This window comes from Oryctolagus cuniculus, chromosome 9 (assembly GCF_051225735.1).
Source record: "Oryctolagus cuniculus isolate XC-2025 breed Fujian yellow rabbit chromosome 9, ASM5122573v1, whole genome shotgun sequence".
In the NCBI taxonomy this organism is placed as follows: Eukaryota; Metazoa; Chordata; class Mammalia; order Lagomorpha; family Leporidae; genus Oryctolagus; species Oryctolagus cuniculus.
In genome coordinates, this window is record NC_142875.1 from 92,456,549 (window position 1) to 92,470,464 (window position 13,916).

General features: G+C 40.8%; 1 protein-coding gene across 1 annotated transcript in view; it reads right to left on the minus strand.

The window, feature by feature from the left end:
* The window catches only part of MICU2 (mitochondrial calcium uptake 2), a 158,608-nt gene that overhangs the window by 8,040 nt on the left and 136,652 nt on the right, over nucleotides 1–13,916 (minus strand). The window contains exon 9 of the mRNA XM_070049155.2: nucleotides 2,109–2,280. Coding sequence (XP_069905256.1) covers nucleotides 2,109–2,280 — 172 coding nt within the window. The remainder of the gene's footprint in view (nucleotides 1–2,108; nucleotides 2,281–13,916) is intronic.

Below are 13,916 nucleotides of genomic sequence, written 5' to 3' on the forward strand. Positions count from 1 at the left end.
CTTGGTGATAATTTCATATAACTCATATATACATACACATGCATGCCATTATATTTTTGAAAGATTTATTATTTGAAAGGCAGAGTTGCAGAGAGACAGAGGCAGAGACAGAGAGAGACAGAGATCTTCCATCTGCTGATTTAATACCCAAATGGCTACAACAGCTGGGGCTGGGCCAGGCCGAAGCTAGCAGCCACGGAACGCATCTGAGTCCTCCACATGGCTGGCAGGGGCCCAGGTACTTGGGATAACTTCCACTGCTTTCCTAGGTGCATTAGCAGGGAGCTGGATCAGTAGAGCAGCCAGGACTCAAACTGGCACCCAAATGGGATGCTGGCATTGCATACGGTAGCTTAACCTGCTGTGCTAAAATGCCAGCCCCATGCCATCATATTTTCTAATTTAAATGTATTCTCTAATTTTTTTTAAGATTTTGTTTATTTGAAAGACAGAGTTAGAGAGAGAGGTAGAGACAGAGAGGTATTCCAACCACTGGATCATTCCCCACATGGCTGCAACAGCCGGAGCTGAGCTGATCTGAAGCCAGGAGCCCGGAGCTTCTTCTGGGTCTCCCACGCAGCTACAGGGGCCCAAGGACTTAGGCCACTTCTACTGCTTTCCCAGGCCATAGATCTCTAATATAATTTGTACATAGGACAGCTATACCTTATATATTAGCATGCCAATTGGCATTTTATTGAATTCTTATTGTTTCTAATAGTTTACAATATTATTTAAACATTTAAACATTTAATTTTATTTGAAAGGCAGAGAGATCTTCCATGTACTGGTTCGTTTTCTAAATGTTCCCAACATTGGGAGCTGGACCAGGACAAACCAGGAAATCCAACTCCATCTTGATCTCCCATGAGTGTGGCAGGGACCCATGTACATCATATGCTGCCTCCCAGGGTGTGCATCAGCAGAAAGCTGGATTGGAAGAAGAGTAGTTGACTCCAATCAGGCACTCCGATATGGGACAGGGGCATCCCAAACCCCTTAACTGCTTTGCCAGATGCTTGCCCCTACAGTATCTTTATTTATTTGAGAGTCAGAGAAAGGGGGTGAGTGTGAGAAAGAGAGAGAGAGAGAGAAAGAGTGCTGCTATCTGCTCGTTCGCTCCTCAATGGCCAGGGTTGGGTCAGGCTGAAACTGGGAGCTGGGAATTCAATCCAGGTCTCCTACACGGGTGGCAAGAGCTCAATACATAAGCTATCACTGTTATCTTCCAGGGCGAGCATTAGCAGGGAACTGAAAATGGGAGTGGAGTTGGTATTTCAATATGCAACACGGGTGTCTTAAATGTTATCTGAACCGCTAGGCCAAATGCCCAACTCTCTAATAGTTTTTCTTTTTCTTTTTTTTCTTTCTTTTTTTTTTTTTTTGCCAGGCAGAGTAAGACAGTGAGAGAGAGAGAGATAGAGAGAAAGGTTTTCCTTTTTCCGTTGGTTTACCCCGCAAGTGGCCGCTACAGCCGTCATGCTGCACCGATCTGAAGCCAGAAGCCAGGCGCTTCCTCCTGGGCTCCCATGCGGGTGCAGGGCCCAAGCCCTTGGGCCATCCTCCACTGCCTTCCCGGGCCACAGCAGAGAGCTGGACTGGAAGAGGAGCAACTGGGACAGAATCCAGCACCCCAACCAGGACTAGAACCCAGGGTCCTGGTGCTGCAGGCGGAGGATTAGCCTAGTGAGCCGTGGCGCCGGCCTCTAATGGTTTTTCAACAATTCTCTTGGGTTCTCTAGGCATATAATTACATCATATGTAAACAAAGACAACTTTACCCTCTTTCAAACTTTTATGCATTTTAAAAATGATGTTCATTTGCACTGGCTAAGATTTCTAGAATGTTATTAAATAATAGTACTAATAGTGGATATTTATTCCTGACTCTACTGGAAGTGCAATTCATGGTTGCTATACTGATTCTGTCTCATTTTGCTCATTAATGCAAAATAGTATGCAAGAAATGTACCTCAACTTGATTTTATATTTAAATAATAGAAAATAACATAGTCTTGGTTAATGTAAAGTTACTTCATTTAATTATCTTGACATGTCTAATTTATTATTTCATCCTTGTCACATGCATAATAAAAGGGCATACCAACCTCTCCTGCCGACAACTTCTCTCTCACATTTTTCCAATAAATGTCTTTATTTTCAGTGTTAGTGAAAAACAGTAGCCACTCTGCAAAGTCTTCTTTCCTCATGAAACTCAAACCTTTTGAAAACTGGAGGAATTCCATTTCTTGAATCTCTGTTTGTAAATTTTCCATAAATCTGTTGAAATACAAAACTGATATAAGTAACTGGTAGCATTCAACGTTAACAATGTAAATGAGATGGCAAAACAATTCAGTATTAACTACTGAGGCTTTGGCCTCTGGACATGGTGAGGCTCAAGGGCTGTGAAGAGGATTGTGGGAAAGGCAGGACACAGAGAAGCTAAATCCAATGTTTGTTTCAATCTGTGACTCCCTGTGCTCTATTTTAATTTGTGCAATTATATGTGGCAACCAATATTTTGATAAAGACTTAAAAATTATGTAAAACACCCACAGAAAATAAATTTCATGGAAACAAGTTTTCTCTGAAATACAAATATTGTCAAAAGTCAAAGAAATTTAAAATTAAGGAGGGATTCTGCTTTAAAACATTAATCATAATTTATTATGTATTAAGTATTTTTCAGGTATCAAAGTTGATCGATGTAATCAATAGCTCTGCGTCAAAAGCTTAGTTCTACCTAGAAATACTTAAAGTCTTGTAGACAGTAACATATGTCTGTATGACTCAACATTCCTTTCTTATAAAAACAACATGACATTTTGATCACACTGTCATCAATAGCTTCCTGGGAAAGCTACAAGTTGAAAGGATATCAGATAAAACATATTTTCTTTGAACCAGAACCCAGAAATGTTATACTTGATTTATTTGTAACCTAAATCATGTGAAAAGTATTATGATCTCCATGAGACTTAATATGTTACAGATCCTTTTATTCACTTTTGTACATGTTAAAAGATCTGTACTTGCTGTCATGTCACAATTTAAATGGAAATATACATGAGATGTAAAAAAGAGATTCAGTTCTGTGGAGAAAAATTACCATTAAAAATTACTTGCTTTAGATTCTACAATTATCTCATGAACCTTAAAAACATTAATGAGGAGTCTGATTTTAGCTTCCATTTGTGGTCAACAAGATCTGTTACCTACAGCATTTCCCCAACACACCGTGACACAGATTTGCCAATGCCATGTTTCAGGGTCAAAGCAGAATTTTTTTCTAAAACTTGAATCATTCTAAGTTTGGACTGACAGCTCAACAAAATATTTTACCAATATATTTTGCCTTTGTTTTACTGAGTTTTGTTATACTGTATACTGTGATGACATTCAATTGAATGTTCAGGATTATGAAAAGATTCTTTATTTGCAAATGAATGTATAGGGAATTGGGAATTAGAAAAGACAGTATAAAAACATTACTTTCCTGAGTTTTTTCTTCTGGCTCTATCTGAGCCTCTAAGATGAAATGTTATAAATGTAATTGCTACTGAACTATATATGTATGGTTTAAGCTACTTTTATATTAAGTAAATATACTTATATATTTGATGAACATAAGAATTTTTATGATCATCATCTTTTCCCTTTAAGTCTAAAATTATACATATTGTTATGACAATAAAATCCAGAACTTGATCTGGACATACACATATAATTTGAAGAATTTATAGATAAGGCCACTGGGCACATTCTGAAGACATTAAATAGTTTACAACTAGTGGATTAAGTGGAAACAATGGAGAAAATCTGCTTTTTCATATCAGGAGATTTTATGTGCTGGTGTACTGGAGATGGTATATACCAGCTAGGAGCGTCCATTGTACACATGTCTTCTCACCTCTACTCCGCGTCAGGAGCTTAGCTGGCCTGGTAGAGTATTTATACTATGAACTGGCAAATGCTACAAATCAAGGTCATTTTTCTTGGATGAGCTAATTGTGAAATATATTTATCAGTGTATTACTGTTTACAGACATTTCTGAATTCGTAAAAATTCTTCATGGAACTCAGAACATTCTAAATTAATAACTGGCATTTCATAATAATAATAATAATAATAATAATAAAACCCACAAAACCCCAGGGGCTGGTGTTGTGGCACAGATTAAGCTATTGCCAGCAATGCTGTCATCCCATATTGGAGCACTGATTTGAGTGCTAGCTGCTCTGCTTCTGATCCAGCTCCCTGCTGATGCACCTGGGAAAGCAGTTAAAGACTGCCCAAGTATTTGGGCCCCTGCCGCCAACATGGAAGACCTGGCTGGAGTTCTGGGCTCCTGGCTTCTGCTTGAATTAGCTCTGACTGTTGTGACCATTTGGGGAGTGAGCAAGTGGATGGGAGAGCTCTTTCCCCCTGTCATTCTGTCTTTAAAAAATAAAGGATAACTAATTAACTAACTAAATCTTAAAAAAAGTCCTAAAATGCATAACAGTGTCAATAGCCTCCTTATTTTTCCTATTGAGAAAACTTGAGATCAATTTTCTTCCTTAACCATTTGCTTTACATATGTATTTAAGTCTCAGATTTTTTTTTAAGATTTATTTATTTAAAGTCAGAATTACACAGAGAGAATAAGAGGTAGAAAGAGAGAGTTGGTTCACTTTCCAACTGGCTGCAATGTCCAGAGCTGCACTGATCTGAAGTCAGGAGCGCGTTTCCCACGCGGGTGCAGGGGCCCAAGGACTTGGGCCATCTTCTACTGCTTTCCCAGGTCATAGCAGAGAGCTGGATCAGAAGTGGAGCAGCTGGGTCTCAGACCGGCGCCCACATGGGATGCTGGCACTGCAGGTGGCGGCTTTACCCGCTACACCACAGTGCCAGCCCCTCAGAATTATTTTCACATTAAAATATTTATTGGAATAAAATGATCAAATGTACCTCATTGGAAATAAAGTCAGGGATTATTTCTGGTCACTAAATTTAAGGTTAATCATTAGAGTTTAAAGGAAAAAAAAATACAGAAGAAAAGGCCCCAAAGAAAGAAAACACAACAAAAACAAAGAGGTACTGATGCAGTGTAAGTAAATGCCATCAGCAGCTGCATGAGTAGCCTGAGCATGAACTTTCACAATTTAAATTAGCACCTACTTCACAATGATGAAAAAAAAATCAGAAGTCTAGGATATAAAGTTTAAATTATAGTTTAGTTTTTAATTAAATGGCTAAGTTGCTATTTCAGTTGGAAAATTTTTTAATTGAGAAAGTAAAAAACAGAAAAACAACCAAAACAGCAAAACTCCCCAAACCAAACACCCCTGCCCCTCCCTCCACAAACTTATCTATGTAATACACCTTTCTCATTAATTGGTGAATTTCTCTTGATACATGATAAAACCTACTTAATAAACCTCTGTCCCTCTGGTCACTTGATCTAGTGCTACTTCCTGGAAAGCCCACTTGATGCACCCCCACACCCCACTCGCCAGGGCACTGCACAACCACCCCTGCAGAAGCCTGTGATCTCCTAACCTTGCAGGACAAGTCAGGGTTGGAATCCCACCTTTAATATCTAGGGTAGATGTCTCTGGACTAAGTCCCTTAATGCTAGTAAGATCCAGTTATAAACAGGGAAGAACCCCTTTCCACTTTGTAAGGACAGGTGAAATAAAATATGGAAAATGCAGGTTGAGAGTACCTTATCTGAAAAATCCAAAATCTGAAATGCTCTAAAATATTAAACGTTGAGTGTCAGCACTCACTTCATCCAATCAGCTACAAATACTGCTCATTCCTTTCTCATACATAACCACTGGGCTCTCCCACTTCTCCATACCCCACTGCTACCACCTCAGTCCCTCACCATCATCTCACTTCTAGTAACACAACAGACTCTAACACGACTCTGATCTCTCGTCTTGATTTCTTTAATCTGTGAGACCTCGAACTTCCTTATTCTCCAACTTGGAACCCTTAAACTGTCCTCTGCTGTTCTCATCATGATGTAACAAGCCTTCATAATTCTCCCTATTTAACTTCCTGCCCTCCTCTTGTGGCTAGTTCCCTCTTTAACCTTATGCTTAAGCTATAATGAAGTCCTTTTACTTTCTGAACTTGCTATATTCCGTTGGTTCACCCCCCAAGTGGCTGCTATGGCCAGTGAGCTGTCGCGGGTGTGTTGCGCCAATCTGAAGCCAGGAGCCAGGTGCCTCCTCCTGGTCTCCCATGCAGGTGCAGGGCCCAAGGACCTGGACCATCCTCCACTGCCCTCCTGGGTCACAGCAGAGAGCTGGACTGGAAGAGGAGCAACCAGGACAGAATCCAGTGCCCTAACCAAGACTAGAACCCATGTGCCGGCACCACAGGCGGAGGATTAGCAGTGAGCCATGGTACCAGCCAAGAGTAACAAATTCTTAACAATTTTGCAAACAGGGATTCTTTTTGTAACTAAGGAATCAAGAATCGCTTTTATGTTACATCAGTTAAATTGCTCTGGGGAAAAAATTGTTCTGGGGGAATGACAGTAAACCTGAAATATTTCTGAGCATTTTTTTTCTCTAAAGATCACTGATTCTTAAACCCATACCTTACACCTTCCACAAAAAATCACTCAAAATGGATCAATGACCTAAATCTACGACCCAGTACCATCAAATTACTAGAAAACATAGGGGAAACTGTGCAAGACATAGGCATAGGCCTCTTAGGAGTTCTTGGAAAAGACCCCAGAAGCACAGGCTATCAAAGCCAAAATTGACCATCAAGCTGAGAAGCTTCTGCACTGCAAAAGCAACACTCAGCAAAGTAAAGAGGCAACCAGCAGGATGGGAGAAAATATCTATGCAATGGATAAAGGGTTAACATCCAGAATCTATAGAGCTCAAGAAATTCAACAACAACAAAACAAACAACCCAGTTAAGAAATGGGCAAATGATTTAAACAGGTATTTTTCAAGAGAAGAAATTCAAATGGCCAACAGACACCTGGAAAAATGCTCAGGATCACCAGCCATTAAGGAAATGCAAATCAAAACCACAATGAGGTTTAACCTCACTCCAGTTAGAATGACTCCGATGCAGAAATCAACAAACAACAAATGTTGGTGAAGATGTGGGGAAAAAGGTACCCTAATCCACAGTTGGTGGGAATGTAACTGGTACAGTGACTATGGCAGACAGTATGGAGATACCTCCGAAATCTGCATATAGACCTACCATATGATCCAGCCATTCCTATCTTGGGAATTTACCCAAACTAAAAGAAATCAGCATCTGAAAGAGTTAGCCGTATCCCCATGTTAATTGCAGCACAATTCATAATAGCTAAGATGTGGAACCAACCCAGATGTCTGTTGACTGTTGAGTGGATAAACTATGGTATATATACACGATGGAGTACTACTCAGCAATTAAAAATAATGAAATCCTGCCTTTTGCAATAAGATGAACACAACTGTAAAGCATTATACTTAGTGAAATAAGCCAGTCCCCAAAAGTCAGATATCATGTTTTCCCTTATCTGAGGTAACTAATAGAGTCCTAACATGTAATATACTAGAGTGAAATGGACATGTTGAGATTTGATGATTGTTTACAGCCCTAGTCTCTTCTGTTAAGGAACAGTGTTTTCTTCTTCATACTATCTGTTGAACTCTTTTACTTGGTGTAGGGCTAACTTTATGATCATTAAGTAAACTGACAAGAGATCTTTGTAAAAATTGAGTGGGAATAGGAGAGGGAGGAGGAAGAAGGGTTGGAGTGTGGACAGGAAGGAAGTATTATTATGTTCCTAAATCTATATACAAGAAATAAATGAAACGTGTATAACTTAAATAAAACTTTTTAAAAAATCTAATAGGGCCGGCGTCATGGCTCACTTGGTTAATCCTCCACCTGTGGCGCTGGCACCCATATGGGCGCTGGGTTCTAGTCCTGGTTGCTCCTCTTCCAGTCCAGCTCTCTACTGTGGCCTGGGAGGGCAGTGGAGGATGGCCCAAATGCTTGGGCCCCTGCACCCACATGGGAGGCCAGGAGAGAGCACCTGGCTCCGGGCTTGGGATCAGTGCAGTGCCAGCTGTGGTGGCTATTTGGGGAGTGAACCAATGGAAGGAAGACCTTTCTCTCTGTCTCTCTCTCTTACTGTCTATAACTCCACCTGTCAAATAAAAAAAATCTAATAAAAAATGCTCTCTCTGAATTTTAAAGCAGTCAGTCCTTGGAGAATATTATGCTTTTAGTTCCATTTTGAATTTTTTTCTGTAGATGTTGATTGAGGAATCTCTCTGGAGAAAGATTAGGGTACTCTGAACTGAAGAAGATATCCTTAAGGAGCAAGCTGGGGAAATGCAAAGACAGAAAGAAGCCAGGGATAGCCAGAGGAAAAACGCCCTCAGAAGACAGCTGGTACCTGGAAATAAGCTGCGAGAGCCTCTGAAAACAGTTTCAGTTGAAAAGAGTCTGACACAGGCTCTTGCTCTGTGTACTTTAGTATGTTTTAGCTGTTTTAATTCTCAGTGCAACCCTGAGCTTCCTATGTGAGGAGAAAGGATACTGGCTGTAAATAAAGTTAAAATGAATAAAAATTAGGAAAGAAGATATCAGGAAATTAAGGATTCATTTCTTTATTACAAAATTGATTGTTACAGTTTATAGTGTTATAGTTTATTTTTGTATTCACTTACTTGATATTTACACCTTGGCAAAGTGGGCATTACAAGTAATACCTCTCAAATTGTTAAGAAGGATAAAAGAAAACAAAACACTGTTTCTCCACAGTCGAGGAAAGGGTTATTAAAAATCCTATAGAATTTCTTTTAGGTACTCTATCAATTACCCCAGATCAGGGTGAACATATGGTGCTTGTCTTTGAGACTGGCTTATTTCATTAAGTATAATGGTTTCTAGTTGCATCCATTTTGAAGAACAGTGCTTTCTTTTTTTTTTTTTTTTTTTTATACTATTTGTTGAACTCTTTACTAAGTGTATGGTTAATCTTTTCAGTATAAAGTTAACTGAAAATAGATCTTTGTAAAAAATAATAACGCGGGGGGGGGGCAGTGCTATGGCATAGCAGATAAACATGCCGCCTGCAGTGCCAGCGTCCCATATGTATGCTGGTTCTTGTCCCAGCTGTTCCACTTCTGATCCAGCTCTCTGCTATGGCCTGGGAAAGCAGTAGAAGATGGCCCAAGTCCTTGGGCCCCTGTACTTGCATGGAGATCCAGAAGAAGTTCCTAGCTCCTGGCTTTGGATAGGCCCAGCTCTGGCCATTGCGGCCATTTGGGAAGTGAACCAGTGGATGGAAGATATCACTCTCTTTGTCTCTACCTCTGCCTCTCTGTAACTCTGCCTTTCAAATAAATGAATACAATTTAAAAAAATTAAAAAATAATAAGAATAGGAGAAAGAGGAGGAAGAAGGGTTGAAGTGTGGGTGGGAAGGAGGGTAGAGTAGAAAATATCACTTTGTTCCTGAATCTGTATATTTGAAATACATGAAATTTGCATACCTCAAATAAGATACCCCTTGGGTCATCTGCATCCCGTATCAGAGTGTCTGGGTTCCATTCCAGGTCTATTTCAGATACAGTTTCCTGCTAATGCACACCCTGCGAGGCAGCAAGTAATGGCTTAAGTACTTGGGTCCCTGACACCCACTTGGGAGAGCTGAATTCAGTTTTGGGCCCCTGGCTTTGACATGGCCCAGGCTGGGCTGTTGTGCATATTTGGGGAATGAATTGGTGGATGCAAGGTCTTTATCTCTCTGTCTTTCAAATTAAATAAATAAAAATGAATAAAGTATGTGATTTGCTCCCTAAAATACAGCTACTAAATAGCAAAGCCAGGATTTAAACTGAGGTATCTGTATCTCAAGCCAAGTGCTTTTCCCATTGCATACTGTTACCAAACTCTAAATTCTGGCATTTAATTATTTAATTATTAGTACTTCTTCTTCTTTTTTTTTTTTTTTTATTAGACAGGTAGAGTTATAAACAGTGAGCGACAGAGACAGAGAGAAAAATTTTCCTCCCGTTGGTTCACTCTCCAAATGGCCGCCACAGCTGGCACTGCACTGATCCCAAGCCCGGAGCCAGGTGCTCCCTCCTGGCCTCCCATGCGGGTGCAGAGGCCCAAACAGTTGGGCCATCTTCCACTGCCCTCCTGGGCCACAGCAGAGAGCTGGACTGGAAGAGGAGCAACCAGGACTAGAACCTGGTGCCCATATGGGATGCCGGTGCTGCAGATGGAGGATTAACCAAGTGAGCCACGGCACAGGCCCCAGTTATATCTATATTTTTTAAAGATTCATTTATTTATTTGAAAGGCAGAGTTACAGAGAAAGAAGGCGGGCCGAGAGATCTTCCATCTCCTAGTTCATTCCTCAAATGGCCATTATGGGTTGCAAGGGCCTAAGCACTTGGGTTATCTTCTACTGCTTTCCCAGTCCATTAGCAGAGAGCCAGATCAGAAGTGCAGCAGCTGGGACTTGAAATGGCACCCAGGTGGGATGCCAGCATCATAGGCAGCAGCCACTATGCTACAACACCAGACCCAGAAGTTGAATTTTAGAAACTTATACATGTAATATGAACAGCCTGTGAAATGTGTCATTAGACTTTTTGTAATCAGGTAAACACACAATTCTCTGTTACACTGTGTTCTTTTATGAGGACTAAAGGGAACATTTTTCTTCTGGCCTTATAACAAGGAACAGATATTCTCTTATGTAGAATCAATGATTTTTTAAATTTTATTAAGTTTTAATTTACAAGTTAAAATTATATGTGCTTATGGAGTACCAAAATCAGAACATTTGAATTTAGAGACACAGTGAAATGTGTACCCTTCATATTATCTAACAGAAATCAAATGAGTCAAATTCCAACAGAAAGCTAGAGAGTCAAATTCCTAGTTTAGGGGCCAGTGCTGTAGCACAGCAGGTTAACGCCCTGGCCTGAAGCGCCGGCATCCTATATGGGCGCCGGTTCTAGTTCTGGCTGCTCCTCTTCCAATCCAGCTCTCTGCTATGGCCTGGGAAAACAGTAGAAGATGACCCAAGTCCTTGGGCCCCTGCACCCACGTGGGAGACCTAGAAGAAGCTCCTGGCTCCTGGCTTTGGATCGGTGTAGCTCCGGCCATTGTGGCCAATTGGGGAGTGAACCAATGGATGGAAGACATCTCTCTCTGTCTCTCTCCTTCTCTATCTGTGTAACTCTTTCACATAAATAAATAAATCTTTAAAAACAATTCCTAGTTTATTCTTTGCAAGTATACAGACCGTTAGGTTTACATTTTGTGTACCAGCTTAGTTCCTCGCTCTATTTTATGATTCTACTGTTGTTTTTCTTTTGTTCATCCTTTTTGCCTACTTCCATTGTTAGTGTTTATATTATATTATGGATGCCTACCTAGAGCTAGACATTTAAAATATTATGTACAGAGGCAGGCATGTGGCTTAGCAGTTAAGACGCCATTAAGGATGCCTACATCCTATACCAGAGTGCTGAGTTAGAGTCTCTGCTCTGCTCCCAATTCCACTCTTTCACTAATGTGCACCCTGGGAGGCAGTAGGCAGTACCTCAAGTACTTGAGTTCCTGTCACTCATGTGGGAGACACAGACTGTTTTGGGCTCCTGGCTTTGGCCTGGCTCAGCCCTGGCTATTGCAGCCATCTGGGGAATTATCTAGAAAATGGGAGATTTCTCTCCATCTCTTTTGAGTGGTTTCAAAAAACAAATAGTAAAATAAATACAAAATAAAATTTTATTGAGAAAAATAATCCTAGAGGGGTTAAATTACTCAGCGATATTTAGCTATGTGGTAGACTGGCATTAGGATGCAGTTCAGAAATTTGGATCTTGACTGGATTCTTCTGCATTCCTCAAATCACTACCTCAGAGCTCAAATCTCTTAACTGTCTGGAAATCTCTCCCACTTCAAAATCCTTACTCCCACTACACTAGTTCAAGGCTTTTTTCACTTCTTTTCTGGAATATTCATATGGTCTTTCTCTCTCATAAACGTCATCCTTCATTCTGCTACTGGGGTGATGGGCATCTGTGACCAAGTCTCTTCAGGTGTCACTCTTCAGGGCCTGTCATTGCTGAGTTAATTCAAGCTCTGTGTCATGGTGTACAAAACCTTTCTGTCTCCACTGTCACTACCTAATACTTACTGCTCTACTCAATTGTTCATAATTCCCTTTATAAATCATACACTTCATGCCTCCATGTCTGCTTCTGCTATTCTCTTTCCCTCAAATGCCTTACTGCCCAAATCAAGTATTTCTGTTTGATTTCTGCTCATCTCTCAAATTAAGCTTAGGTGCTACTTCCTTCATAAAGGCCCCTTCCCCACTCCTGCCCCAGCAGCTACTCCCAACCTACAACACAGGGTACACTAAGTGTTCTGTGCTACGAAAATACCTATCGTTCTATGAAGATTTGACTACATTTTTTTTAACATCTTAGTCATATTTCTTGGATTTTAAAATAAAATTTATTTATTTATTTGAAAGGCAGAGTTACAGAGAGAGCAAGAGGGTCTTCCATGCATTGGCTCACTCCCCACATGGCCGCAATGACCAGAACTGGGCTAATCCAAAGCCAGGAGCCAGGAGCCAGGAGCTTCCTCCAGGTCTCCCATGTGGGTGCAGAGGCCCAAGCACTTGGGCCACCTTCCCACTGCTTTCCTAGGTGCATTAACAGGAAGCTGGACTGGCAGTGGAGCAGCTGGCTCTCAAACAGGTACCCAAAGGGATGCCAGTGCCACAGGTAGAGGCTTTACCTGCTATGCCACAGCACTGGCCCCCACTATGAAACACTTAAATGGTTTTCTACATGTACTACACAGTCCCCAGAAGGGATTATCCCTAGTATTTGAGACATGGCCTGACACATAATAGTACACAGCATGCACTCAAAAAAAATTTTTTTTTAATTAAACTGCACTGAGCTAAATGAAAGGCAGGTCTCTTGCCTCCCAAACCAATCTTTTCCCCCATTTTCTACTGCTTTCTGATACATGCGTTGTTCAAAGGCTCTGTTTAGTTCTGCAGCACATTGTCTCATTATTCACATTGGCAAACAGGGTAAACAGAACATTGTATTTTAATGCTTACAATATTCAAATAATGCATTATATTCCCATCTTACAGATAGATAAATGATCTCAGGCTGGATCAAAAGTTGCTAAAAATTAATGTTTAAAGCTGTACTGGAACATGGACATGCACAATTGTTCTCATATATGTATATGGCTGCTTTTACACATAATAGTAGACACATATGACAGTCGTGACTGAGAACATTTTACTGTTTGGCCCTTTGCAGAAAAAATCTGCCAACTCTTGTGCTAGAAAATGAGAAAGTTTGTGGAGCACAGCTAAGTTGCCCCAGTTGAGGTCATCTGAGAAGAGCCCGCTGCCAGTCAGCCAGCCCTCATCTGATTGCAATGCAAGAATGAATTTAGTCAAGGGCCGGTGCTGTGGCACAGCAGGTTAAAGCCCTGGTCTGAAGTGCTGGCATCCCATATGGGTGCTGGTTATAGTCCCAGCTGCTCCTTTTCTGATCCAGCTCTCTGCTGTGGTCTGGGAAAGCAGTATAAGATGGCCCAAGTCCTTGGGCCCCTCATCCATGTGGGAGACCTGAAAAAAGCTCCTGGCTCCTGGCTTTGATCAGCACAACTCTGGCCATTGCAGCCATGTGGGGAGTGAACCAGCGGATGGAATACCTCTCTCTCTGTCTCTACATCTCTCTGTGGCTATCTTTCAAATAAATAAAATAAACCTTCAAAAAAAATTTAGTCAAGACCAGGAACCACCCAACAGCCCCAAAGATTCATGGAAATAATAAATGGTTACTATTTCAAGTAAAGTTGGGGCTGATTTATTTTCCATTAAGAAT